Raw genomic sequence first — 25,652 nt, forward strand, 5'->3', positions numbered from 1 at the left:
CATATATGCGGTCAAAACTGACCCTTTTGATCAGAATTAAAAAAAAAAAACATGCAGGCGTTGCTTGGAAACTGACAAATTTGATCCCAATTGATCTTGTAGGGCCCACAACATATGCACTTTTCCAATTGATCTTATTATGGTAAGTTATCTGACATGTTAATTAATCATGCTAAAATAGAAATTATGAATTAAAAGTAAAATTTTTAAAGAAACATATCCTGAGTCAAACTGTTTTTCATAAAGGGCTTTCACACCATCATATTTCTAAACATATATATTCCACATGTGTAATCAATTACTTGGAGGCCAATTCAACTAAGTATAGCTTCATGTTGCCAAGATTTTTTATATATTTGCTTTTTAAAGAAAAAAAAAACAAAAAATAAAAGTTGGTGGCGACTTGTTTACTTGGAGACCAAGTTTATTCAAGTCAATGTAAACTCATTGGGATTTCACCTCGAGGTACTGTTTTTTTTTAATTGAAAAATTCAAGAAAATACTTCAAAAATGTTTAAAAAATTCTAAAGACAGAAATAACAAGAGATAAAATTATTTCAATGAAAAAAAATTAAACATTAATTTTGTTGAGTAACTACAAGCTCAACAAATACTTATGCCTCCATTTTATTTGGGTTTTTACAGTTTGATCTCCAGTTTTCTTTGAAACAAATACCTTATATAAAGAACTTGTTACTAATAAACTAATAAGCCATTGATTTATATAAAACATTATACATATAGAAATAATTATTAAGTAATGAGAAGTTAAAAACTAATTATGATAACCACAAAACAATGAGCCTTTAATGACCAAATTTTACAAAAATTATTACATAGTTAAAAATTAATTAAAATTAAAAAAACTTAAAAAAATAATAAAATAATAATAATAATAATAATAAGTAACAACTACTACTTGTCAACAATGGCGGCTCCTCACAAACCATGCATGATGATCAGTCTTTGAATAATTCAAAACCCACCAACTTACCTCTATATATAACTCACTCAAGAACACCGTCAGGCATCAACAATCATACAACCAGAGAGATAGAAGAACAGAAACAGAAGAAGATAAAAATGATGAACAATGAGAGCTTCGCCGGTGTAGGTTCAACAATTGCAAGCTTGATGTTCTTGTGGGCAGTTTGCAGGCAATACTTTCCCTACCAGCTTGAGAACTACTTCTCCAAATACTACACAAAGTTCATCACCCTCATCTATCCATACATAGAGATCAGCTTCCCTGAATACTCCGGCCAGAGAATCAAACGCAGCGAGGCATACACCGCCATCGAGTCCTACCTCTCCAACACCACCTCCGAACGTGCCAGACGTCTCAAAGCTGAGATGGGCCATGACAGTGATAAACTCATCCTCAGCATGGCAGAGAATGAAGAGATCACTGATGAGTTCTGTGGTGTCAAGCTCTGGTGGTTTTCAAGGAAGACCTCGTCGGATAGACAGACCATATCTTTCTACCCGACCGACGAGGATAAACGGTCTTACCGTCTGACGTTTCACCGGAGACATAGAGTGCTGATCAATGAGTCTTATCTTCCTCTTGTCATCCAACAAGGTAAGGCCATTGCTGTGCAAAAGAGGAAGAGAAAGCTCTACACTAACAGTTCAAGCTTTGATTACACTGAGTATAGGAAGTTGGTTTGGAGCCATGTTCCGTTTGAGCATCCTGCCACGTTTGAAACCTTAGCTGTAGACCCTCAGATGAAAGGTGAGATAATGCAAGACTTGGTGAAGTTTAGCAAGAGCAAGGAGTACTATGCCAAGATTGGGAAGCCATGGAAGAGAGGTTACTTGCTTTATGGTCCTCCAGGAACTGGGAAATCCACAATGATTGCAGCCATGGCTAACTTGCTGGATTATGATGTTTATGATCTTGAACTCACTGCAGTGAAGGATAATAGTGCTTTGAGGAAGCTCTTGTTAAATACTACAAGCAAGTCGATAATCGTCATCGAAGATATTGATTGTTCTTTGGATTTATCAGGGAAGCGCAAGACCGGAGGAGACCAGCAAGAGGGGAACAAGGAGGAGGAGGAGAAGAAGAAGGCCATGGGTGGTCCTCCTGGTAAGGAGGAGAGCAAGGTTACTCTGTCAGGGTTGCTTAATTGTATAGATGGATTATGGTCTGCATGTGGTGGAGAGAAGTTGATTGTTTTCACCACCAACCATATTGAGAAGCTTGATCCTGCATTAATAAGGAGGGGAAGGATGGATAAACATATTGAATTGGGATTCTGTGGGTATGAAGGGTTTAAGGTGTTGGCTAAGAATTATCTTGGAGTGGAATCTCATCCATTGTTTGATAGTATTCATGAGTTGTTGAAGGAGAAGAAGATGAGTCCTGCTGACGTGGCAGAGAATTTGATGCCAAAGAATGAGTCTGAGGATCAAGCTGATCTTTGCCTGCAGAGTCTTGTTAAGGCTCTTAAAGAATGCAAGTCTGTGAATGAGAAAGATGAGGAAGAGAAAGTGGAAGAGGAAGAGCAGAATCTGAAGACAAATGAAGAGATGTTGGAGAATGATGGGATAGTTGTGGATAATGAAGGAAAAGAAAACAAAGAAGATTGATTGCCTAATGATTAATGAATACTAATGTACTGTTGCTTGATGTTGTTTTGCTTGGAATATTAATTATTACCGGTTAGTATTTTGCCTCCATTTAATGAACCTTAAAGGATATATTAAATGCTAGCCCATGTTTTTTAAGTAATCAAGTGTTTTAGGTAAATAGAAATATTATATTCAATTAAATTATTTAAGATATTTAAATTGACCTCACATTAATCCAAATAACCTGATAGTTAAATTTGATAATCTGCTGGTCCCACACTTTGACTTGTTCAAAGCCGGGTCCTGCTTTGATAACTCTGATGTTGATCATTTAGCCATCCAAGTGGATCTTGGGAATTACTATACATGCACAACACGTTTTACCAATCACATGTTTTGAATTATTATTTTACTTGAAAGTTAAACACAACTTTTATACCATTACGAGATTATACCTTTATTAGCGAAGATGCATAATTAGTTAAAATTGGTAATATAAGTAATTGTCACTAAAATTTAATTGGATAAATTGTAGTTAATACAAACTAAGTAAAAGATTCAAAAGCAAAAAGGCTCCACTCAAGAACAAAGAAGTAACTCAAACCATGGATATATATATACCATAACTTTTAAACCAAAAAGACCCAAATTTGATCATTCAAAGTACATCAATTCATTAAAACAACCGCAAAATGTTGTAAAAAATGAAGTTGGTGCAGGAAAAGCTAATAGATCTCATCATAATAATCATAAATAGTGTTTGCTAGGGTGCGAATTCGGATAACTCTATTATAACCATACCAAATTTTCAGATAATCGAACCAAATTGAATAGCAATTTGGGAAAAACAAATTGATATAAATGAATTTTTGACCAAAACTGAAATAGAAGCTAACTAGAGAACAAATTGAATTTTATTATTTTAAAAATTGCTTTAAAATTTAGATTAATAAAATATCAAATATACCAAAAACCCGAACATAGGCGCATCAAAAAAATAAATACTATATGCATCAGTGATTAAATTGCTAATACTATATATTATATTGTAATAAATTATTACACAAGTCTTTTAACTAGAGTGATTCAACAAAAATATATTTCAAAACATACTAAATATCCAAAAATATATGTATCAGTGATCATTAATTTTACCCCAATGGCACTTGAGTGAGAGTATCAAAGATTATTTATTTTACTTTATTCACTCAAATAAAAATATCGGATGCTATTTATTTTACTTTGGTGTCTCAAGTTAGAATATTAGAAACCATTATTATTTCACCGACTGATCATTGAAAACGTAGAGTTTTAATTTTCATTAGTTTTATGTCGAGATGATTAATGTTTGACCCCATTGAAAGGGTTAATGCATAGCAAATTTAAAGATAAAAAAAAAATAATGTACAAAATAACTTTTGTGCTGAAGTTGAAAAATAACAATATTTCCAAAATTAAATAGCAATAGGCCTTGAATGGTAACGATAATTGATAGGGACACAAGTATACGTGCTGATTGCGTAATAAGGTGTGAGTAAGTGCAGAGTGTGGGTCCACAGGGAAGGAAAGTGAGTACTAGTAATGACTCTAGATCCCAAAAATAACCTAAATAGTGGAGTGTTTTGTGTGTAAACAAGAGCAAATGAAGGTGAGAAAATACGGGAAGTAGAAGGACAGAAACCAAGGAATGGCTGTCTAAGCATGTAGTCCTATTTGACCCGAAAGGTTTCCAGAAATATACAACACCCCAATTTATCAGGCGAAGTGTAAATGAATAGGTGCAGAACTGATACAAACATACACACACTCGCATTAACACTCTATGAAACCTTATTGTAAACTAATGATAATCTCCTACTGAAGAGAGATTATTTCTAATCCGAATACAGAGAAGAAATTCGATTTCTCCTAAAATCCACTCCACATAATTGCAAAGAGCTCAAAAATTATCATCAAACCATTTTGAAGGATTGTGGGAGAAATTCTCCTAGATACCCTAACCAGAGGTGTACCCACTATCCTCTCCAATTGCGGCAAGTCTATACTACGTGGGAATTTCTTCTCGTCATGTAGAAATACAAGATATAATTGCAGTCAAGAATTCATTCACACAATTAGACTCAAATAGATATAATTGAAAATAAGGAATTAATTAAAGCATCAATGATCCAACAACCAAAGTCAAAAAAATAAATCCTAGAGTTCAACTATGCCCAAACATCTACAAATTAGCTCTCCATTATTTGAGGGCAAGCATTCAACATATAAAGAATAGAGGAAAACATGAGATCCATGAAAACCCCCTTTTCAATCCCTAGGATGAAGAGTCGCTAAAGAAACTTCCACGCACGTCATCAAGATGAGCTCGACGGCTACGATCTTCAATCCCTTTTAATTTAGGACCAAATCCCTGTCCAAATCGCTCGTAAAGTACTGGAGATTCGACCCTTTTCTTCCTCAACCTCGCTTCCAAGAATCACCCCTAAAAAATCAAAAGTATAATAGAAGATGACCTAAAAATCCTTATAAGTCCTATTTATACCTGACTGTTTATGGGCTGCTTAATGGTGTAAGGGCTAGGCCATAAGGGAGCTGCAGAAGATTGTGGTCCCTATGCATAAGTTCTTCTATTTGTATTGCAGTCCAGCTTACGTACGACCGTAAGCGTTGGACAGTAAACTGCACTATTCTGCTTCTTGCAACTATCGTTACGGGCGTAAATTGTGATCGTAAGCTCCTCTAAATGGTCCTTACAGTCATCGTTACGGTCGTAAGCCTTGCTTGTAAGGTTCTTTGAATTGGCTCTGAATCTTTCTTACGGGCATAAGCATGCCCGTAAGTTCTTTTGAATTAAACTTACGGCCGTAAGGCTGATCGTAAGCTGCCCGTAAGTAACCCAGTTTTCCTTGTCTTTAATACAATGATGATGAGAGAGCTCCAAACTCATCGTTTTGGGTCTAGAATGATTCCTTTGGCTCTTACTCGTTTTTAAGCACTGCCACAAGTATGTTTAATGCAAAACATACTGTATTTAGCATCGAACTCCACAATATGATTCTAATACATGCTTATTGAGTATACAAATTGCAAGGTTGTCAGACCCGGCCCGGGCATCGACCCGGCCAAGCCCAGGGGTCAGGGGTCGATGGGTTCGATCGGGTTGAACCGGGGTTAATAATAAAATATTAAAAAATATATTATAATAATTAATAATTCAAAAATATAATATTAAAAACCGTAATTACAATATAAAAAATATACAACTACTTATATTTGATATCCAAATTCATTTTATACTCATAACAAGCACACATCAACCTAACAGAATAATCAAAAATATTACAAGCACACATCAACCTAACAAAAAAAATAAAAATTACACACTCATAGCAGCCATCATCAAAATATAACATGCACACATCAACCTAACAAAATAATGAAAAATGCATACTCAAAACAAGCATCATAAAAAATAACAAGTACATGATTTAAAGTTTAATTTCACACTCAAACAAACACATACCAATCACAATTCATAGATAACAACCAAAGATAACAAAATATTCACAAATACATAATCCAAAGATAACAACAATCACCAAAATATTCAAATACAACTAACAACAATACAACATAAACTTTAATTCCACACTCAATAGCCAAAACATGCACATACCAAGTATAACAAAATAGTCACAACTACATAATCAAAAGATTTACCCAAGTATTCAAATAGACAAACACAACTAACATGAGTTAAGTCCATGAACTTGGATTAAAACTCAAATTAATATCATCATTTCCATCAAATCTTTGATCAAAGCTTGCATGGCCAACAACATCACCACCAACATCACCAAAATCTTGCAAATTTACTTCTTCCTGGATATCCACGTCATCTAATAAATAAAATAAAAGCTATTTATTAAAAAGCTTGTTATCAACTATACATTTAAAATTAAAACTTTTGCTAACCTTGACCATGATGATCATCAAATATAGGAATAGCATCATCTCCATAAACATTATCATCCATGATTTTTTCATAATCAAGTTCGGGAGGACATTCATTTTCCGCCGCCCAAAAATCAGTATTATCGGTACAATCATAACCAACCGGATCATAGCTCCTTTTCGTGTGTTGATGTCTATGTATATTTTAAAATATAAGAAATAAATTTATCTAACTAACAGTAACAAAATTATAAATGAGAACGAGTAATGTTAATACTTTTGTCGTAAACGTAAGTTATAAGTCACATACTCAAGATCATTTAACCTTTGATGCTCCCATTTGTTCCTTCGTTTAGTGTGAATGCGCTCAAAGAGACTCCAATTACGTTCACATCCTGATGAAGAAGCAATTTGACTACGGAGTCGAATAGCCACTTTTTGCAAGTAAGGAGCACTATGTCCAAATAATTTCCACCATTCATCTACAAAATGTATGAAAAGTTTAAAATATATTAGTAAATAACAAGATATAAGTTAAATTAATATTTAACATCAAATACAATTTGGAATGTAGAACTAACCTGGTTGCATATTTTTAGATGCTGGTAAAGCAGATTCACTACTAAAACTCCCTAATCGATCTCGATATATTTTGATCTTCTTCATCGCCTTCGCACTATTGCTACATATGCTTCTTTGCTCTAACAAATCAAGTAGGCCTTGCATTACTTTTAGAGTTTCTACAAATGTGCTTTCATCATATAAAAAAGTGGGGTTAAGAAAATAGGCGGCCGCATAAATGTTGCACTGAAAATGCTTATCCCATCTTTCATTAACAATTTTGATGTAAGGATCATGCAACCTTTGCTTGTCTCTAAAGATAGACATGATTCCTTTACGAATTCTAATCATCCCCTCATAAACATAACCAAGAGAAGGCTTCTCATCGGCATCCACAACATGAAGTAGCTTAATTATTGGAGCCACTATTTTCACCATCAACAAGCAATCTTCCCAAAATTTGTTGTCCAAAATAATAAAACAAACCAATTTACCCATGGCGGATTTGGACAATCTATGACAAGTATAGTAAATGCTTTTTTAGAGTGATAAAAATAGTAGCGAAACGAGTTGCTCCCGGGCGCACAATTTCCTTCCAACCCAACCTTTTTCTTAACCAACTCAATACATAAATATGGTTGTACATAAAAATGGTTACCTTAGAAGCCCGTGAGGCAAGGTCAACCATATGATCCATTTTCCCAATGTCTCTCAAAATCAAATTTAGGCAATGTGCGGCACAAGGAGACCAATAAATGTGATTATATTTTTCATGCAATAGTATTCCTGCAATGATGACAAAATATATCAAACTAGTTTAGAAAGAAGCATGGTTAAGTAAATAATATAAAAATCTATAACTAATAAAATAGCAAGCAAGCTAAAATATTTTAAATTACATACCTGCGGCAACATAATTACTAGCATTATCTGTCACAAAATGTACAACATTTGAAGGCCCAACCCATTCCACAATCTCTGAAAACAAATTCATCAAATTTGTGGCATCCTTAACGATATCCGATGCATCAACAGATTTTATGAAGGATATGCCATTAGGACAATACACCAAAAAATTGATCAAAGTTCTTTGTCTTTGATCACTCCAACCATCACCCATAATCGTGCATCTAGAACTAGCCTAATTGCTTCTAAAGTTATTAACAAGAAACTGACATTCCTTTTTACAATTCTTAAGTAAATGAATCCTCATATCATTATAAGATGGGCCTTTATATCCAGATCCAATTCCAGCAATGGCATCCAACGCTACCTGAAAATAAGGTGACTTCAATGCATTAAATGGAATGCATGAATCATAAAACCACCGTGCAAAATCCATATGCACCTTTTTAATTGCTTGCTTGTTCGCAAATGCACTCTTGATTCCTGGTTGAGACTACGGGGTTGTCCTTGGAACCATAAATTTTTCAATGGAATTCTTGGCCTTCCTTTTCCCCAAAGATTTTTCTATTATTGTTGTCTTTTGTTTTGACTTCGTTAGAGGATTAAATTCTTGAACATCATCTTCTTCAACTTATTCATATGCATCATCAAATGAATCTTTCTCCTTTTGTTTTGATGAAGTAAGAAACCCGCCATTTGCTTGCGATCATCATCAGGAACTTTTCTACAAGCCGCAATATTTCCCCGAATGCAAGCTAGGTGATACTTCATTCTATTAATTCCACCACCTTGATATTTTGATCCACAATAAAGGCATGAGAGAATCATTTTTCCATGTGCATTATTAGATACATTGAAATGGTCCCAAGCAGGATCAGTCTTCAAACAAACATTGCCACTTGAAGAACTAGAAGATTGTGTATTGCCGGCCTCTGGATCCTACACATAACAAAATCAACCAATATATGTTGTCAATTTATAGTGTGATCTCTATTGTGATACATGTTTATGAAATATGTAATCTCAAATATTTTTTTTAGGCACATGATGTACTCATAAATTTTTAAAACAAAAATGAACAATGAAAAATAAAAATGTTACCAACTTACCATATGTCGTGAGCAAAATTAGAGTAACAAAAGCCTCTTTTTAGATGTTCACCCCTTTCTAGAACCTATAAAGATGATATCTTATAAATGTGAGGTGAAGCCAAATTATAGAAAAATAATCAATATACCAAAAGACAATTCCCACTTTATAATCTCTATGTAATCAAATAAGAAAGTTTTAGGCACTTTAGTTAAAGATTAATTTTTTCTGTATTTTTTTCTGTAAAATAGATAGGATGAATGTATCGTGCTTGCCTTTCTATTTAATAATTCCCATGCCATACATATTGATAATCCTCATCATGTATCATGCATCTATTCATAGGATAATTCAATATCAAACTGCATTATTGTCATGTAACAAACTGAGCAGCACTTATGAGTTGTGACCACTGACCAGGCAAGCATCTTCCAAGAAATCAAGAGTAAGGAGATCTAAAACAACAAAAAAACAAGGATTACAAGATTTTCAAAGAATGGTACAAGATTACAAATTATTCAAAAAATTTCTCAAAACTGTCAACATAATCTAGATAAATCTCTCAAAGCATGTTACAAGATTGTAAATCTCTTACCAGGAGCAAGCACGAGGATGGTGGAGTCACTGGCGCATCATCGGAGTTTAATGGAGTTGGCTGAAGAGAGGGCTGCTAGATGGAGCCATGGAGGAGGACTGGAGTCTTTTGAGGGTTGAAACTTGAAAGTTTACAAAGAAACCAGGGGAAGCTTTAGTTGAAAGCCCTAAATTTCCTTAACTTTATGACCCGGTTGACCCGGCCAAGTCACCTGGTTCACAGTTGAACCGGCTGGGTCACCGAGTTGACACCGAGTCTTCATACACTCGGTTCAATGGGGCATACCCGATCGGCCACATGGCCGGTTCTCGGTTTTTCTGGTTGAACCAGCCGGGCCGGTCCAGGTCTGACAACCTTGACAAATTGATATGAAATACATAAACATTGTACACTCATCAATAATTCCTTTTTCAAAGTTGAAAAAAAATAACAAAGTTTATAGCCCAAGGATTTTCAAAATTTTCTTTAAGCACAAATATATACATTTCCATGATAGAACTTTTTAGGAAACTAATCGCATATTTCTAAATAATTGAATAAATAAGTTAATAAATAAATTATAAATTGAACAAATTACCAACAATTCAAAAAGTTAATTAATAAATAATCAAATAAATAATCAAATGAACAAAAAAATAAACAGTAATAAACAAAATAATTTTTTCAAATAAAAAAGTGGCTAAACAATTTATAATTGTTGAAAAATTTAAATTTAAAAATACATTACTATATATGTAGTTTATTTACCTCAATAACACCCAAAAATACATCCAAATCCTATGTCAACATCAAACTTTTCATTATGTCCTACAAACATTCATGATCTTATCTAACTTCTCCAAAGATTCGAGATATTAAAAGGAGATTATACCAACTCACGCTGCTGGCTCAAAAACTTTGTCTATGAATAGTTAGTGGCTCTACCCAACCTAAGTTTACTTGACAACTAGATGAATGCATGAAATACATATTTTTCATACTATAAATATATGCACTTAGCGATGAGTGTACAACATTCATGTATTTTATATCACTTTGTACACTCATTTGGTATGTATTAGAATCATATTGTGAAATTTGATACTAAATCTAGTGTGTTTCACATTCTCAGGCTTAGGGTAGTGCTTCAAGACGGGAGAAAGAGAGAGAGAGAGAGAGAGAGAGAGAGAGAGAGAGAGAGAGAGAAAACTAAAAGAAGCATTTTAGACCTTAAATGAATAAGTTGGAGTTTTTTCTCAGCATCATTTGAATAAGGATAAGGCAAAACTGGGTGGTTTATAGGCAGCTTACGGTCTACCTTATGGCTGTAAGTAAATTCCAGAGAATCTTACAAGCATGCTTATACCTGTAAGGGGAATTCAGAGCTAAATCAGAGGACCTTACAAGCAAGGGTTACAGTAGTAAGAATGTTCGTAAGGACTATCTAGAGGAGCTTATGACTAGTTTACACCCACTAGTGTGGTCGCAAGAAGCAACACAGTGAATCTTACAGTCCAGCGCTTACGGACGTATATTGGACCATAACACAAACAAAAGACCTTATAGATGTGTCTTATGGGCGTAAGTGTTCCTATAAGGCTCGAGACCATCTTCTCTAGCTCCCTTATGGCCACGTCCTTACGCCTGTAGCAGCCTATAAATAGACTGGTATAAATAGATCTGAGGAGGAATTTTAGGGTATTCTTTGTTTTTCTTTTGGGCAATTCTTGAAGATCGTAGCCGTCAAACTCACCTTGGAGCCGTGCGTGGAAGCTTTCCTTGGGCTTCTCCAGCGATCCTCTGTAGGCACGATTGAGAAAGGGGTCATTTTTTTCATGTCTCCTCCTATTACTTGTATCTTGAATGTTTGCCCTTCTTTAATAGAGGACAAATTTTTAGATGTTTGGGTATAGTTGAACTCTAGGTTTTATTTCATTGATATTGGTTGTTAGAACTTTGATGCTTTAGTTGTTTTTTTATTTGCAATCACTTCTATTTGAATCTAATTGTGTGTTTGAATGCTTGGTTGCTAATGAGGTGAAAGCTCTACCTACCATACTTGATGTGCTTTGTGATGATTAGTGATAAGTGCCTAAATGTACTTATTTTCTAATATGCATTTTATTTACTTAGCATGTATTTTTGTTATAACTAATGCCCGTTTTATGCTTAATCATGTGTTATTTGCTTTGTAGGGTATGAAGAAGCCATGGAGAACATGAGGACAAGATTTGGGGAAGAAAGTAGAAAACCAGGGTGTGGAGACTATAGCTAAATCACTGTAGCAAATTTGTTGTAGCAATTTCACTATAGCACTTGGAGAATTTTCGAGATAGAACTTTTACCTAAGTTATGCAGCCTCCATACAAGCCGCATAGAGGTTGTATACCTTCCGGTAAAGACCCCGGTATACAGAGTAATGTGTAGTTATAAAGGGGCAGAATTAGGGTTAAAAAGGGAGACTTCTTCTTGGCCTTTTGGGCCACCGCCGCCACACATTCTTGAGGCCTTCCGGCCATTTTTTGGTGACAATCCTTATGGGAAACGAGCACACATCAGCACCAAGAGGGATAGGAGCAAAGGAAAAAGAGTTGGAGTGAAAATCTAAGCCATCATTGCAAACCATTCGAAGCTCCATCCATTCAAGGGGATCAAGATCATAGAGGGAGTTTTCTTGCTTCTTTATTTTATCTCTTTTCCTTGTTTTTTGTATAAGTATCTCTCATCATAAGGGATTATAACTTATTATGGTGTTTGGATTTGGATGAAACCTACGGTTCATCTTGTGTAAAAACCTTGGATGCTATCATTGTTTAGTTTAATGGTTGTTTAAGATTTAATCTATTGTGCTTTGCATGTCTTGAGCTACAAAAGGAGAAACTTGTAGATCATTCTTGAATTGTATTTGTTAATGCGAGAGCATACTTATACTAGGTCATGCATAGATTAAAAGGGGGTACTTGTGCCGACGCGTCGTGAGATTAGGTGTTGGTAGCCCTCCAATATTAGGTTTAAGCCAAAGAAAAGTAGGTTTACTCCTATTTAGAGATTTTCTTGAACTCATTGCAATCGTAAGAGGATTGATCTAGAAGAGATTCTGATCACCACTTGTATGGGATTAGGGGTTAGCCGCCAAGAGATTGGGGTTAACATATCTAAGAGATCTCTAGATCTTAACTACCGTTATTACATCTTTAAACCATCCTAGTTTGGGCCTTAATGGCAACCATAGGGGGATTCCTTGTCCGAACACCTTCTTCTCATGTTTGACACTCCCTTGTTTATTTATTTATGTGTGCTAGTAACCCGGCCATAGATTAGTTAGTTTATTTTATTTTATTTATTCTTCTTACTAAGAATTGCAGGCTAGATAGTAGATGAAGTGTGAGTAATAATACTTCCTTGGCCCCGTGAAATAAGATCCTTGTGTCACTCATAGGGTATTACTTGGCGACCCTGTACACTTGTGGGACACACATCAATTAGAAATAGCCACTTAGCATAGGCATGTTGTGATTAGACGAAATTATGAGTAAGCCTAGGTATAGGGTACTTTACAGACTTTGTTTCCCTTAATTCACCCAAGTGGATTAATGATAATCTCCGTGCTCTTTACAATCATGTGGAGTAGATTTTATGAGAAATCACATCTCTACTCTGAATTCGGATGAGGGGTAATCTCTCTCTCTTTGAGGGAGATTATCTACTCAAGAGATCGTTCAAAGCTCACAGTGAGGTTTCATATAGTGTTAATGCGATTGTGTGGATGTTTATACCAACTTTACACCTATTCAGTTACTCTTCGCCTAAGAAATAGGAGTTTAGTATAATTCTGGAAACCTCTCAGTTCAAATAGGATTGCATGCTTAAACAACCTTTGTCATGCACTTTATAACCCTTGAGGGATGCTATGCCCGAACATCGTTTCTTTCCTTTGTTTCTCTCCTGCTTTATTTCCTTATTTCTTGCTTTAGTTTTCTTTTGTTGACACTCTTATCACTTTATCACTTAGGCTTTTTATTTTGGATTTAGGTTTATTACTAGCATTCACTTTCTTCCATGTGGACCGACACTCTGCATTCATGCACGCTTTATTACACGATCAACATGTACACTTGCGCCCCTATCACTTAGTTTGCCTTTTAGCACAAATTTCTCTATTTTAGTGCTACACTAAGTATTTTGTGCTGATTATGCAGGGTAATAGGCATTAGGACAAAAAGAAGTGAAAATCAATATATTTTTGGGCAAAACAGATACAAAAGAGCAATTCAAGAGAAGATCACACCCTCAGCATGAGCGTGTTTAGGGTGTGCAGAATGCTGAATTGAAGAAATTAAAGAGCATAGCATTAAGCATGGCTTGAGTGTCCATAGTAAGCCTATACTTCCTAGAGCACGGGTATGCTTATTAAGAGCACGAGCATGTAGATCTCTAGATGTTAATTCTATGTTCAGCAACAAGTCCAAGTGCAACTAAAAAGGAACATTGGTTGAACATGCCTCTAAGCATGGCCATGCAGTAGGTAGTAACAACAAAATATAATCCGAAAGTTAGGTTTTAAGGGGGGTTTTTTTGACATAATCTCAGAGGGTTGCTGGGGTTTCAATTGGAGATTAAGAACAAATAATTTAGGTTGCACCTGAGCAATACTTACAGCCATTAGTGTTTTAGTGTTTGCAATTCAAGGGGAAGTTCATCTATACTCCTTTATTTGAGAAGTTTGAGGGAGCTTCCATTATGATTGCAATGCATTGATATTACTTATATTATGAAAGGCTAAATCCCTAGTGGTGCCTCAAACAATGAACCTTGAGGATGTTTATGTAATTGATTTCCCTATTTTTACTTATTGACTTGTTGATTGGTTGTGAATAATCTATGTATTTTTATGCTTGTTACTTCTTGTTAATTTCTTAATTGCATACTTGAATGGTATGATTAGGGTTAATAAATCAATCATGCTTGGTTCAACTATAGATGTTAGGGTTTGAGTACACACCTAGAGATAAGAGTGTATGGTATTGAGCCTTCTGGATTACGGTAAAACCTAATAGAAGATTTTATGGAGTGTTAATGCAATCATAAGATGTTTACCATCGTAGTATGTAGGGATGGCAATGGGTAAGGGTAAGGGTAAGGGTACGGGTAGGGTAGGGGCATACCCTTACCCGACCCGTACCCACTCATAAACTAACGGGTAATACCCTTACCCGTATTCGTACCCAGTCAAAGAGGGTAATACCCTCTTTGACCGGGTACGGGTACGGGTTATACCCGTCCGGTAGGGTACAAATTGCCATCTCTAGTAGTATGGGATTAGGGTTAGTCGCTCAGAACAAGGGGACTATATTAAACTATGAAACTCCGTTGTCATAAGATTCTCAACATGAAGTAAATTTAGGGATTTAATTGCAAGACAAACTGAAGTGGATTGATAACCAGGGTACCGTCCATCCCTTTTCAAATTCATCACAATAAATTAATACCATATAATACCTACAACGTTGATTTATATATCCGCCACTATATATATGTTTTTAGCAGCAAACATTTGAATTAGCTATTATAGGCACAAGTTTATTTATTATTTTTTTAACAATAGCTTTTATAACAGCCAATTCATGTATTAGCCACTATATATATTAAATTTAAAAAAAATTATATTTAAGAATGAAAAATGATTTCCACTACTTTATATTATTTATTTAAATCAAAATTATTAACAGAAAAATATTTAGCACAATATATTATTTTAAAAAATCACTTTTGGCTACTAATTATTATTTTGAAAAAAATAAGAATAGATTATATTACAAAAGGTAGAAAAGTCACATAATTCATTCTTACTGCTATGAACATTGGTGCAATCAAAGCAATGTTCTCATTTTATTATTTAAATAATGATGATGATGATGATATCATTAAAAATAAAAAATAAAAACTCATAAATCAAGGTATTAATATCAAAAGCAAAATATTATTGTGAGAGACGATCCTTGCGTGCTCGTTCTCCTCTGCTGCCGATTGCATCACTGTTGCTGGCCCTCCATGCTTAGTGTGCCCTAAGGCCACCGTGAGAGATTTAAGGCTCAAATTCAATTGAAACTTAATCTTGGAGGTAAGATGACCTCTCTCTACTCCAATCCTTATTTTTTTTGCTTGTTTTGGTTCTTACTTTGTTTGGATTTGTGAAATTTGTGGTTGTTATCTCAAAATTTTGTCATTAAAGTTTGGTTGAGTCTAGCCCCAATTCGATGTAGTTAGTTTTAGTTATTGGTTTTATATGATTTTGATTCGAAAGGATTTGTTATTGCCTCTATATTGGTTTTTTGCAATCATTGGTTAATGGGAATAAGAAGATGTGAATTTGTGATTGTTCTGTTGAAATTTGTCATAAGGGTTTTGGTTGAATTTAGCTTCAATTCCGTGCAATGTATTTTTTTTGTTATATGTGATTTTGATTATAAAGGGTTTGCTGTTGGCTTTGTATTTTTTTTTTACAATGGTTAGTTAATGGAAATAGAGGAAGCTTCTATTGAATTTGTTATTGTTATGTTGAAATTTGTCATTAGGGTTATAGTTGAGTTTAGCTCTATTTCTATGCAGTTGGTTCTTGCTATCGATTTTATGTGATTTTTGTTAGAAAGTATTTACTGGAGCTTTGTATTTGTTTTCTACAATTGTTAGTTAAATGGAGGGAGCTGTTGCGGAATTTGTGATTATTATATTGAAATTTGTCATTAGGGTTGTTGTTGAGTTTAATTCTAGTTTTCTGCATATGGTTTTTGTTATTGATTTTATGTGAATTTGATTGGAAAGGACTTGTTGTTATCTTTGTATTGTTAGTTAATGGAAATAGAGGAAACTATCTCTGATTATGGGTTTTCTGGAACAATTAAAGTATATTGGTAGTTCATGGTGATTTTGTTTGACGTGGTGCTTTTTATTATTGATGCTACAAATAATTTGAGAAGTTTGTTTTTGTTTTATGTTCTTTTTATAAACTATTTGGAAGTGTTAAATATGATTTAAAGGTTGGATTAAGAGTTTTAGGTTTAAAGTGTGATGTTCAAAGTTGTGGCAATGCAAAAAATACCCTTCATTGTTCAGGTGACAGACTTAGAAACTCTTTTCCCGTTACATCAATTCTTATACCCATTGGTGTACATGACTGTATTAGAGGGAAGCTATCATAAATCTTGGATAGCTATTACCTAATTTAGAAATTTCTTTGTTTGATCATATTTGATAACTTTAGGATGTGTTTGGGTTTAAGAAAGTATATATGGAAAGAAAGGAAAATAATAAAGGAGATGTTTCGGCTGATGAAGAAAAGAACCAAGAAATGCCAAGTTAAGAGAAAAGTATTAATAAATTGTAAAGGATGAAAGATTATGGAGAATTTAGTTGCGGGTCACAAACAGAATTTGTGAAAGATTGTATTGTTGGAAGTAGATATTAGTTGACATGAGTGAGAGAAAAGAATATGTTAGCTATTTGATCTCTCTCAGACTCCAAGAATATATGGTTGAACGAACATGCTTTTTGAAATGTGAGGATTCTTAGTGCAAGAGGCCATTGGACCTTTAGTCAAAAGTAAAATAGTGGTCATGTTTATAACATGATTAGACTTTCTCAACCAGCACTTCAATTAAAGTGAGCCCTTGTAGAGTGGTATCCTTTAATTAATGCAGTTGAATTCTCTCATTTCTTTGTGATATTGTAAGGATTAAGAATCATGTTTACTTGTTGACTTACCATAATCATTTGTTTGAGGATCTAATCTTGAGCTTGCTCTTGATGTTTTTAAATCAAAATATTTGGTGATGCCTAGATTCCTGTACCCATTACTTGCATGATATTAAAGGAAAAAATTGGAGATAATTCGGAAACTTACATAATTAAGCTATGCAAGTCATTTAAAGGATAATCTTGAGAAACCTTTATATTCCAATTTAAATAAGACTAGATGTAAAGGCTTATGTAGGATTCTTCTTAAAAGCAACAAGATCCTTGCCCAACAAGGTTCTTTATCAAGTTTAAGTGGAATTATGTACATTTCCTGATTTCTTGAGGTGAACTGTCATCCATCATTGGGCATGATGGACATTCAAGCCCTGAAATGATTTGCATGAATTGTAAGAAGAATCTAATGAAATTGTTTTTTTTTCTTATTGAGGTTAGAAAAAAAAGGGCAATATGTTTGGGTATTCAATATTGATGAGTGCACTTTGCATACATGTTTTCATACCCTAATTTCATTATTTTACTTGTTCTCAAGTTTATTTTTATACATGAGCAGTGCTATTATGGGTATTTTTGTCATATGTGTAGAAATCAGGGGCTCAGTACAATCTGAGCAAATTCGAGATGAAACATTCAAAAGGAGTTCAAGTGTTCAAGCTTGACACGAGCAGGACACGCTTGTGTCATACCCCCTGAAGTTCTCGGCCATTTGTTGATCCAGTGAGATTTCTGTGTTGAAGGATATGTGCTGGCTTGATACGGTCAGGACACAATCGTGTCAATGGCCCCGAAAATCCCTGGCCAGGGGTGAGTTAATTGAAGAATTCCTGACACGAGCTGGGTGCCCATGACACAATCATGTCATCGCGTCGCACGGCCATGACACAATCGTGTCCCTTCCATGGAACTTTCTAGGCTAAGACACTCCTTTTCACTCAACTCTTTCCTGACATGACACGGTCTGGGTCACGATCATGCACAGATCGTGTCAAGCCCGAAATCCCTTTTTTTAACTCCAATTTTTAGGGTTTATTCTTCATCTTTGTTCGGGGATCTTCTTCTCCAGCGGGAAGACTTTGATGAGGACGAAGATGGAGCTTATCCACACCTTCTAGGGCATAAAGGAGCAAGTTGGAGGCACAAAAGAAGTGGTGTTAGCACAAGAAGCCCAACATCGGAGGCAAATCTTAGTGTGAAGGGAGTCATGTCTTCTTTCTCTAGATCTAGTCTTTTCTTCTCCATGTTGTACCCACCCATGAGGGGCTAACCAGTCATTGTACCCCGGGGTGGGAACTTTGTACTTTGGATGCTAAAAACACTTACACTCTTTTAATCTACGGAGTTCTTTTGGTTTTTGTGTTAATCTTTTGTTGGTATAACTTGATGTGTTTAATTTGCACAGTTGCTTGGGTACAACTTGAAGTGTGGATTGCCGTAGTTGTGATTACCTTGCATGATTGCAAAATTTGATGTGCAAGAGGCCATAGTTACTTTAGCAAAACTTGGTGTATATGAGAACCATAGCTGCCACATTGCTACTGAGCACACACTAGAACGCTAGAATGTACTTGGTAGAACTAGAGAGTGAGTGAGCATTCTCGAGTGCAATGGGAACATCCCGGGGCATTGTTCTCTTCTATTGATGGTTGATCCAATCACCTTTATCTCCATCTTTTCTCTTCCTTATCTTCCTTTTAATTGCTCATTTATTTTGCTCAATTTCATCATCTATTTAAATGTCACTAGAGATCAGTGTTAAGTTAGTAATTTTAGCCCATTCCATGAGGTTCAACAATCCTACCCCTCATAGGGTACCACTATATTACTTGTGCGCAACCCATATACTTCCAAAGACCACATCATGTTTTTAGCGCCATTGTCGGGGATTGGCAAATATTAAGAAAGCTTATAATCTGGTGTTCTAGTTTGTTTATATTGTGCATATTTGTATATATCTTTTTTCTTTTTCGATGTGTTCTTTACTTTGTCATTACTTTCTTGCTTTACTTTAAATTTTTTGTGAGCTTACATTAGGTTCATTTATTAAGCGTAGGTACAAGTGTATGACCCGTGGGAGCACATCGACCCCACCAGTTAACTCTGATCCAAAAGTAGAGAGAACCTTCAGAAAAAGACTATGTTAGATTAGTTTGAGCAATACAGGGTCTGTTGAAATTAGTGTGGAAGTGGATTAGGATGTAGAAATGGCCGGTAATCACCTGCAGATTATCTCATATTTTGCCTGACCAAATCAAGAGGGGGTCGGTTCCAGCATTGTTCGTCCTCCTATTGCTGCAAATAATTTTGAGTTAAAGCCGAATTTCATCCAATTGGTGTAACAAATATTTCAATTTCACGGGTTTCAAGATGAAGACCCATATGAGCATCTCAGAAATTTCTTGGAGACCTGTGACACATATAAGGCGAGCAACGTCACTGAGGAGGCAATTCGCCTGAGACTCTTCCTATTCACATTGCAAGTAAGAGCCAAGTAGTGGCTAAATTCCTTGCTACATGGGTCTTTTACCACATGGAAACAGGTCTCCGAAGTATTTGTTGCTAGATATTTTTCTCCTGGAAAGATCACTAAGCTTAGAAGTGATATCTCTTCATTCTGTCAGTTGGAATCCGAATCATTGTATGAGACATGGGACAGATACAAAGAGATGCTACTGAAATTCCCACAACACGGAATTGTTGAGTGGAATTCAAATTTTCTACAATGGGATAAACACTTCTACCAGACAGATACTTGATGCGGCTACCGGGGGTTCATTATGTAACAAGAAACCTAGTGATGTGCAAAAGATGATTGAAGAGATGGCAAGCAATGGGTATCAATGGAGTTCTGAAAGGAACAAATTGGTGAAATCCACCGGTATCGATCAAGTGGATGCCATCACAACTCTTGCAGCACAGGTTGAAGCAATATAAAAAAGGTTAGACAACATACAATCCCTATCTTCAAGCTCAGGGCCACTCATTTGACTCAAGTTTCCCACCTACTAGTGATGTAATCGCAGAGCAAATTGAGCAAGAGGATTTCCTTGGTCAGAATCTTCGTTACCAAAATAATCCATATAGCAACACTTACAATGCTGGATGGAGGAATCATCCAAATTTTTCATGGAACCAGCCCGGACAAAGTCAAGCAACACAATAATAATACAAGCCCCCACCTCAGGTTGCATCACAATCACGGCCTTGATCCTCTTCTGATTCTGCTAATGATATCACCAGCTTAATGGCTCAATTCATCAAGAGTGCTGAGACCCGTTTTGCTAGTCATGAAGAGATGATTAGAAATACAAATGTAACTGTGAGGAACTTAGAGCATCAAATGGCTTAAATGTCTAAGTTACCGAAAGAAAGATTACCGAGGATCTTTCCAAACAACACGGTGGCTAACCCGAAAGAATCCTTGAAGGGTGTGTCTTTGCGAAGTGGGAAGCAACTCCATGATCCTATTGAGAAGGAACCTGAACTGACAGTTACTGAACCAGTAGTGATCACTAACACAGACAATGCCCCATAGAACAAAACTCCAGTCCCAACATATCAGCAGAAACTTTCTTTTCCCTCTAAGGCAAAAAAGATCAACAGGATGAGCAATACAAAAAGTTCCTAGACATGTTCAAGACTTTGCACATTAATGTTCCATTTGTAGAAGCTCTAGCTCAGATGCCTAGGTGTGATAAGTTTTTGAAAGAATTGCTCACCAACAAGAGGAAATTAGAGGATATATCTTCAGTAACACTGAATGAGGAGTGCTCTGCTTTGTTTTGCAACAAACTCCCTAAGAAAGAGAAGGATCCTGGAGGCTTAATTATTTTATGCACGATTGGGGGTTTAGTCGATGAAAAGACACTTGCTGACCTTGGGGCAAGTATCAGTTTGATGCCATACAGGATTTTCTAGAGCTTGGGCCTTGGGGTGCCTAAACCTATAAACATGACTCTCCAATTGGCATAACGATCCACCAGAAGACCACGGGGCATAATTGATGATGTTTTGGTCAAGGTAGAAAAATTTATATTTCAGGTGGATTTCGTCATCTTGGATATTGACGACAAAGTGGAAGTGCACTAATTATGGGATGACTATTCTTGGCGACATCCAAAGCTCTCATTGATGTGAAAGACGGCCGAATGACACTTCGAGTTGGTGACGAAGAAACCGCATTCAGACTTTGTGACTCCATGAGACACACAATAAACTTCGACGATACTTGTTATTGTGTTGACGTGGTTGATGACATCATTTCTGATTTTGTGCAGGAGAAATTTATGAATGATGAACTTAATGACCTGTTGGAGGATATCCCATTTGATGAAGATGAACCTGAAGGGGTAATAGAAGAAGCCCAAAGTCTGGAGTTGTTAATCGACAAAGACACTATACCACCTGAGAAGTGGATCTCCAAGGTGAGGAAGTGGTAGAAGAAGGTGACATGTAGGAAGAAGAAGCCACTCACTTCACCACCCGGATAGCATATCTCTGATCATGTTGGCACACGAACATTCGGTGAGATCCATTTAATTAATATGTTGCCATCATATGTTTGTAATTGTACCTCAGGTAGTCAAGAGAGGTCTCAATTTCACGAACCTCTGTGAGCATACAATAAGTATGTCAAGCTAGTGACATTAAACAAGAGCTTTGATAAGTGCTTGTGCGATATGAAAGCGAAGCGTTCATTCCTTATGTTGAGCATTACTTTCTTCGGGTTTTTACATTAATATGTGTGTTTTTATGTTACTTTTACGCAGGTAGGGTTGTGAGGCCGAGTATGAAAGAAATGGGCCAATGTGGATCATAATGCACCTATTTTGGAGGAGATCGTGTTAAGGTTCAAAGCGAAGACATAGGGTCGGTGTGAGATGCTAGAGTGTGTGCCAACCTCCTCGCATTCGAGTGAGCACATCTATTTGGAGGGGCACAAAAGGCGATCACGCTCGAGCATTCCGACTTATGCATATAAAAACAAGAGCCCCGCCAACATGTACATCATTGAAAAAGCAAGTGATTCACGACGTGAATGTGTGCCCGCTTTTGCGTTACCCCGATGAAAGTATGGAATTGGGAAGTTAATCGGTCGGAGGCTGTAGCGAGCAGCTATAGCGGCCTCTGTTCACGGCCGGTCGAGAAACCGGAGAAAGCGAGAATCCACACGGGTGTGTGGAAATTATCCACACCCGTGCTGGAAATTCCACGACGTGGCGTGTATCGTCCACGCTCGTGGAGTTGCCCGATTCGACCCTATTTAAAGCCCGATTCAGCCCCGATTTTTGTATTCTTTTTCTCCATCTTTTCCCCAACTTGTGAGAGGACTTGGCTAGGGTTTTCGAGGGGTATTGGCCAAGGTTTTGGGGAAGTTCTACTGGCTCCGACATCGTGATTCCATTAGGAAGAAGGTTGGTAGGGGAGCTTCGATCGAGGCATATCCTATATCGGACAAAGGAATCTTTGGACGACGAGTAGAGGACTCTCCACAAGACCATCGAAGCGATCATCGAGGGGTTTCTTTTATGGATTCATTGCTTTTTACATTCGATTCCTTTGATTGTATTAAGCTTCATGGAGAGCTAAACCCTAGTGGGTACTTGGATGATTGTGAACCCTAGGATGTATTCGTTTCATTGAACTTCTTTATTATGCTTTCAATAAATTGATGTTTATTGTGAGTTCCAACCTTGAATGCTTGATTGTATGAATATTTCCCCTAGAGTGACACTAGGGTTGAGAGTTCTTGTTGGTAACCTTGTGAGTGAGTGACACACCACTAGCGTTAGACAAAGCTAGGTTGGAGAAGGTTGAGAGGGTGAGTCGAGAGTGCAGGGAGCGTCCCCTTTCCTCCGGCGTGATAGATTCTACCTCCGTTCCTCGAGTTCTTTGCATCCATAATGGAGTGAATGGTCTAAAGGGATAAACCTCCAGCTGGGGCCTAGTTGCGCGTGCAATGGAGTGAAGCGTTGAGAGGATCTTAGTATCTAGGGCTTAATTGTGGCTAGGGACCTTCCTTCTGGACCAAAGGGGTAGGTCTATATTTAGGAAGAGATTTATCACTTGGAATCCCTAGAGCTCATTGCAACTCTATGCGAGTGCGATGTGTTGAGATTGTTCGATTTCTCCTCCGGGACATGTATAGAGTTAAGCATAGTTGACCTTAGATTTGGGACTATGTATGTAAGGATTTCCACGACTCACCATTGCATTGATTAGGAAGCATAATAGAGAGTTCTTGCACTTGAAGTGATCATCCTAGGTGAAGCATTATCCAAGTACCCCATTCTTTATCGATTGCCTTACTCTCTTCTTACTTTTGCTCTTTCACTTGTTATTTTTATTGTTGAGAATTGAATCAATTTCACACTTTTCACTATTGATATTCCACATAGATAAGAATCAAATTAAGTATTTTCAATCCCTACTCCCTGTGGATTCGACCCCGCTCACCCGGGATTATTACTTCGACAAGCCCGTGCACTTGCGGGATATAAGCAAGGGGATCTTGTCAAGTTTCTTGGGAGGCAACCCAAGTAGTGTGCTTTCTAGGGGTTAGCTGTTTTCACTTTACATTTTGTTTTTGGGGTCGTTGTTTCTTATCATTTTGCACCCGCTTTCTCTCATGATTTCATCTTTGTCGAGGCTTTTCGTTTTGATTTTCTTGCTGATATGTGGTTTACGTATGGCCATAGACATTGTTGTGCATACTTTGAGGAAGGGTCTTTGTTCTGAAAAATTCCATGATAGACACGGGGCGGCACACGCTCATGTATGTGCCCCTGATTTTCACTGGACACATGTTTTGGTAATTTTTCAAGGCAGACATGGCCCTGACACGATCGTGTCAGGGTGTGACATGATCACTGTGATCCTTGAACTATCGTGTCAGTGAGAGAGTGGTTATTCTGTTAATCTTCAGGATTTTCGGGGGGATTAGCACCCTCGATGACACGATTGTGTCACCACTAGACTATCGTGTCCTAGCCCCGTGACCTGGCATGCACGTGTCACGGGCGTGCATGGGGAGTGACCTTTTTCGCTCCGACATTTCACTTTAAAACCCTAACTCTGGTGGCCGCGTCCTTTCACTACACCTCTTCCCCTTTAATCGCTCGAGTCTTTCACTTCCTTTTTGGCTTATTTACCGTTCCAGCCTTAATTTTCATATTTCGACCTAAATGTCTTTGCTTTATCTTTACAGTTCATACCGAGGAAGACCACTACTAGTAGGCCATCTAAGAGGCCCAGAAATGATGCCTCATCATATGGCGGTGAGTATCAGCCCACACTCCATGCCCCGCAACATATTGAGAGATATGTTCGTGTCTCTCGTCGCCATTTTGGTGAGTCACGAGAAACAGAATGGGACATCCTGCGAGAGATCAAGCTTGAGGCTGAGGTGCGGAACTTATTGCTTGCTGGCCATTGAGGCAGTTGTTTCATATCACTGACACCTACGAATAATTGGCGCTTGAGGTGTTGTCCATTTGTGAGCTTTCGAGCGGCACGATCGCATTTCACCGTGCAGATTATATTCAATTCCAGGTTTTCGACGCACTGCAGCGCATGAGCCATACCCAGTTTTCTATCTACCTGGGCTTGTACGATGTTGAGTTCACGCGTACCCCTGCCTACGATGCCTTGCTTACTTATAGATTGGTAAGAGTTCCCCTTTGTGATGCCTGGTGACGGTTGAGCTCCGCTCTCACCTATGATCCCTGTCGCAAAAATGCCACCGCACTCCGCTCCCCGCATTGCTTTACATTCATTTCCTACTCAGTCATACTTTGACAGGTCGTGCATAGTGACATCACTGGGGTTGTTAGTTTACGAGATTTTGACTTTTCGTTGAGCATGTTGACGGTTTTTATCTACATTTATGATATGAGGTTGCTGTGTCCATCTCCCATTAGGGGACATCCCCGCGTGTGGGTGTTTTCTTCGTCGGTCCTTATATCACTCGTCTAGTTCACCACATGGGTATTCTACACGGGACCGAAAGGATGCGTGTGGTTGGGGGTGTGCCTCCTATGACCCTAGAGACACTTCATTCGATGAGATTGATTCATAGGATCACGATTGTTCAGGGTGTTGAGTACTGTATCACTTTGCCCGAGGATAAGCCTCCTACAGATGTTGCTATCCCTACTTTTACATCTACCCTGAGCCATCTCCTACCACATCTTCTTCGTCGCGTTCACAGCCACCACCTGCCGCTTCTGGCTAAATTTTCTAT

The 25,652-nt window shown here is 37.1% G+C and overlaps 2 protein-coding genes across 2 annotated transcripts; one reads left to right on the forward strand and one right to left on the reverse strand.

Annotated features, from left to right (window-relative positions):
* The first annotated feature begins 1,052 nt into the window (after positions 1-1,052).
* Positions 1,053-2,672, forward strand: LOC120274555 (AAA-ATPase ASD, mitochondrial-like). Its single transcript, XM_039281099.1, has one exon. The coding sequence runs from the start codon at positions 1,084-1,086 to the stop codon at positions 2,593-2,595; it is 1,512 nt and encodes a 503-aa protein (XP_039137033.1). The 5' UTR covers positions 1,053-1,083; the 3' UTR covers positions 2,596-2,672.
* Positions 2,673-6,333: 3,661 nt separating this feature from the next.
* Positions 6,334-8,212, reverse strand: LOC120274666. Its single transcript, XM_039281195.1, has 5 exons — positions 7,996-8,212; positions 7,113-7,541; positions 6,809-7,013; positions 6,553-6,725; positions 6,334-6,476 (listed from the first exon to the last, which is right to left on the reverse strand). Exons 1-5 carry the CDS (start codon positions 8,210-8,212, stop codon positions 6,334-6,336), a joined length of 1,167 nt encoding a protein of 388 aa, XP_039137129.1.
* Positions 8,213-25,652: the final 17,440 nt, after the last annotated feature.

This window comes from Dioscorea cayenensis, chromosome 13, assembly GCF_009730915.1.
Source record: "Dioscorea cayenensis subsp. rotundata cultivar TDr96_F1 chromosome 13, TDr96_F1_v2_PseudoChromosome.rev07_lg8_w22 25.fasta, whole genome shotgun sequence".
NCBI lineage: Eukaryota > Viridiplantae > Streptophyta > Magnoliopsida > Dioscoreales > Dioscoreaceae > Dioscorea > Dioscorea cayenensis.

What these genes read in the sequence shown, in the direction of transcription:
- LOC120274555 (XM_039281099.1), top strand. Translation starts at nt 1,084, where the DNA reads ATGATGAACAATGAGAGCTTCGCCGGTGTAGGTTCAACAATTGCAAGC.
- LOC120274666 (XM_039281195.1), bottom strand. Translation starts at nt 8,212, where the DNA reads ATGGGTGATGGTTGGAGTGATCAAAGACAAAGAACTTTGATCAATTTT. An exon ending in AACTTACGTTTACGACAAAA is followed by an intron (nt 6,726 to 6,808) that starts GTATTAACATTA and finishes AAATATACATAG; the next exon opens with ACATCAACACACGAAAAGGA. An exon ending in TGATGATCATCATGGTCAAG is followed by an intron (nt 6,477 to 6,552) that starts GTTAGCAAAAGT and finishes TTTATTTATTAG; the next exon opens with ATGACGTGGATATCCAGGAA.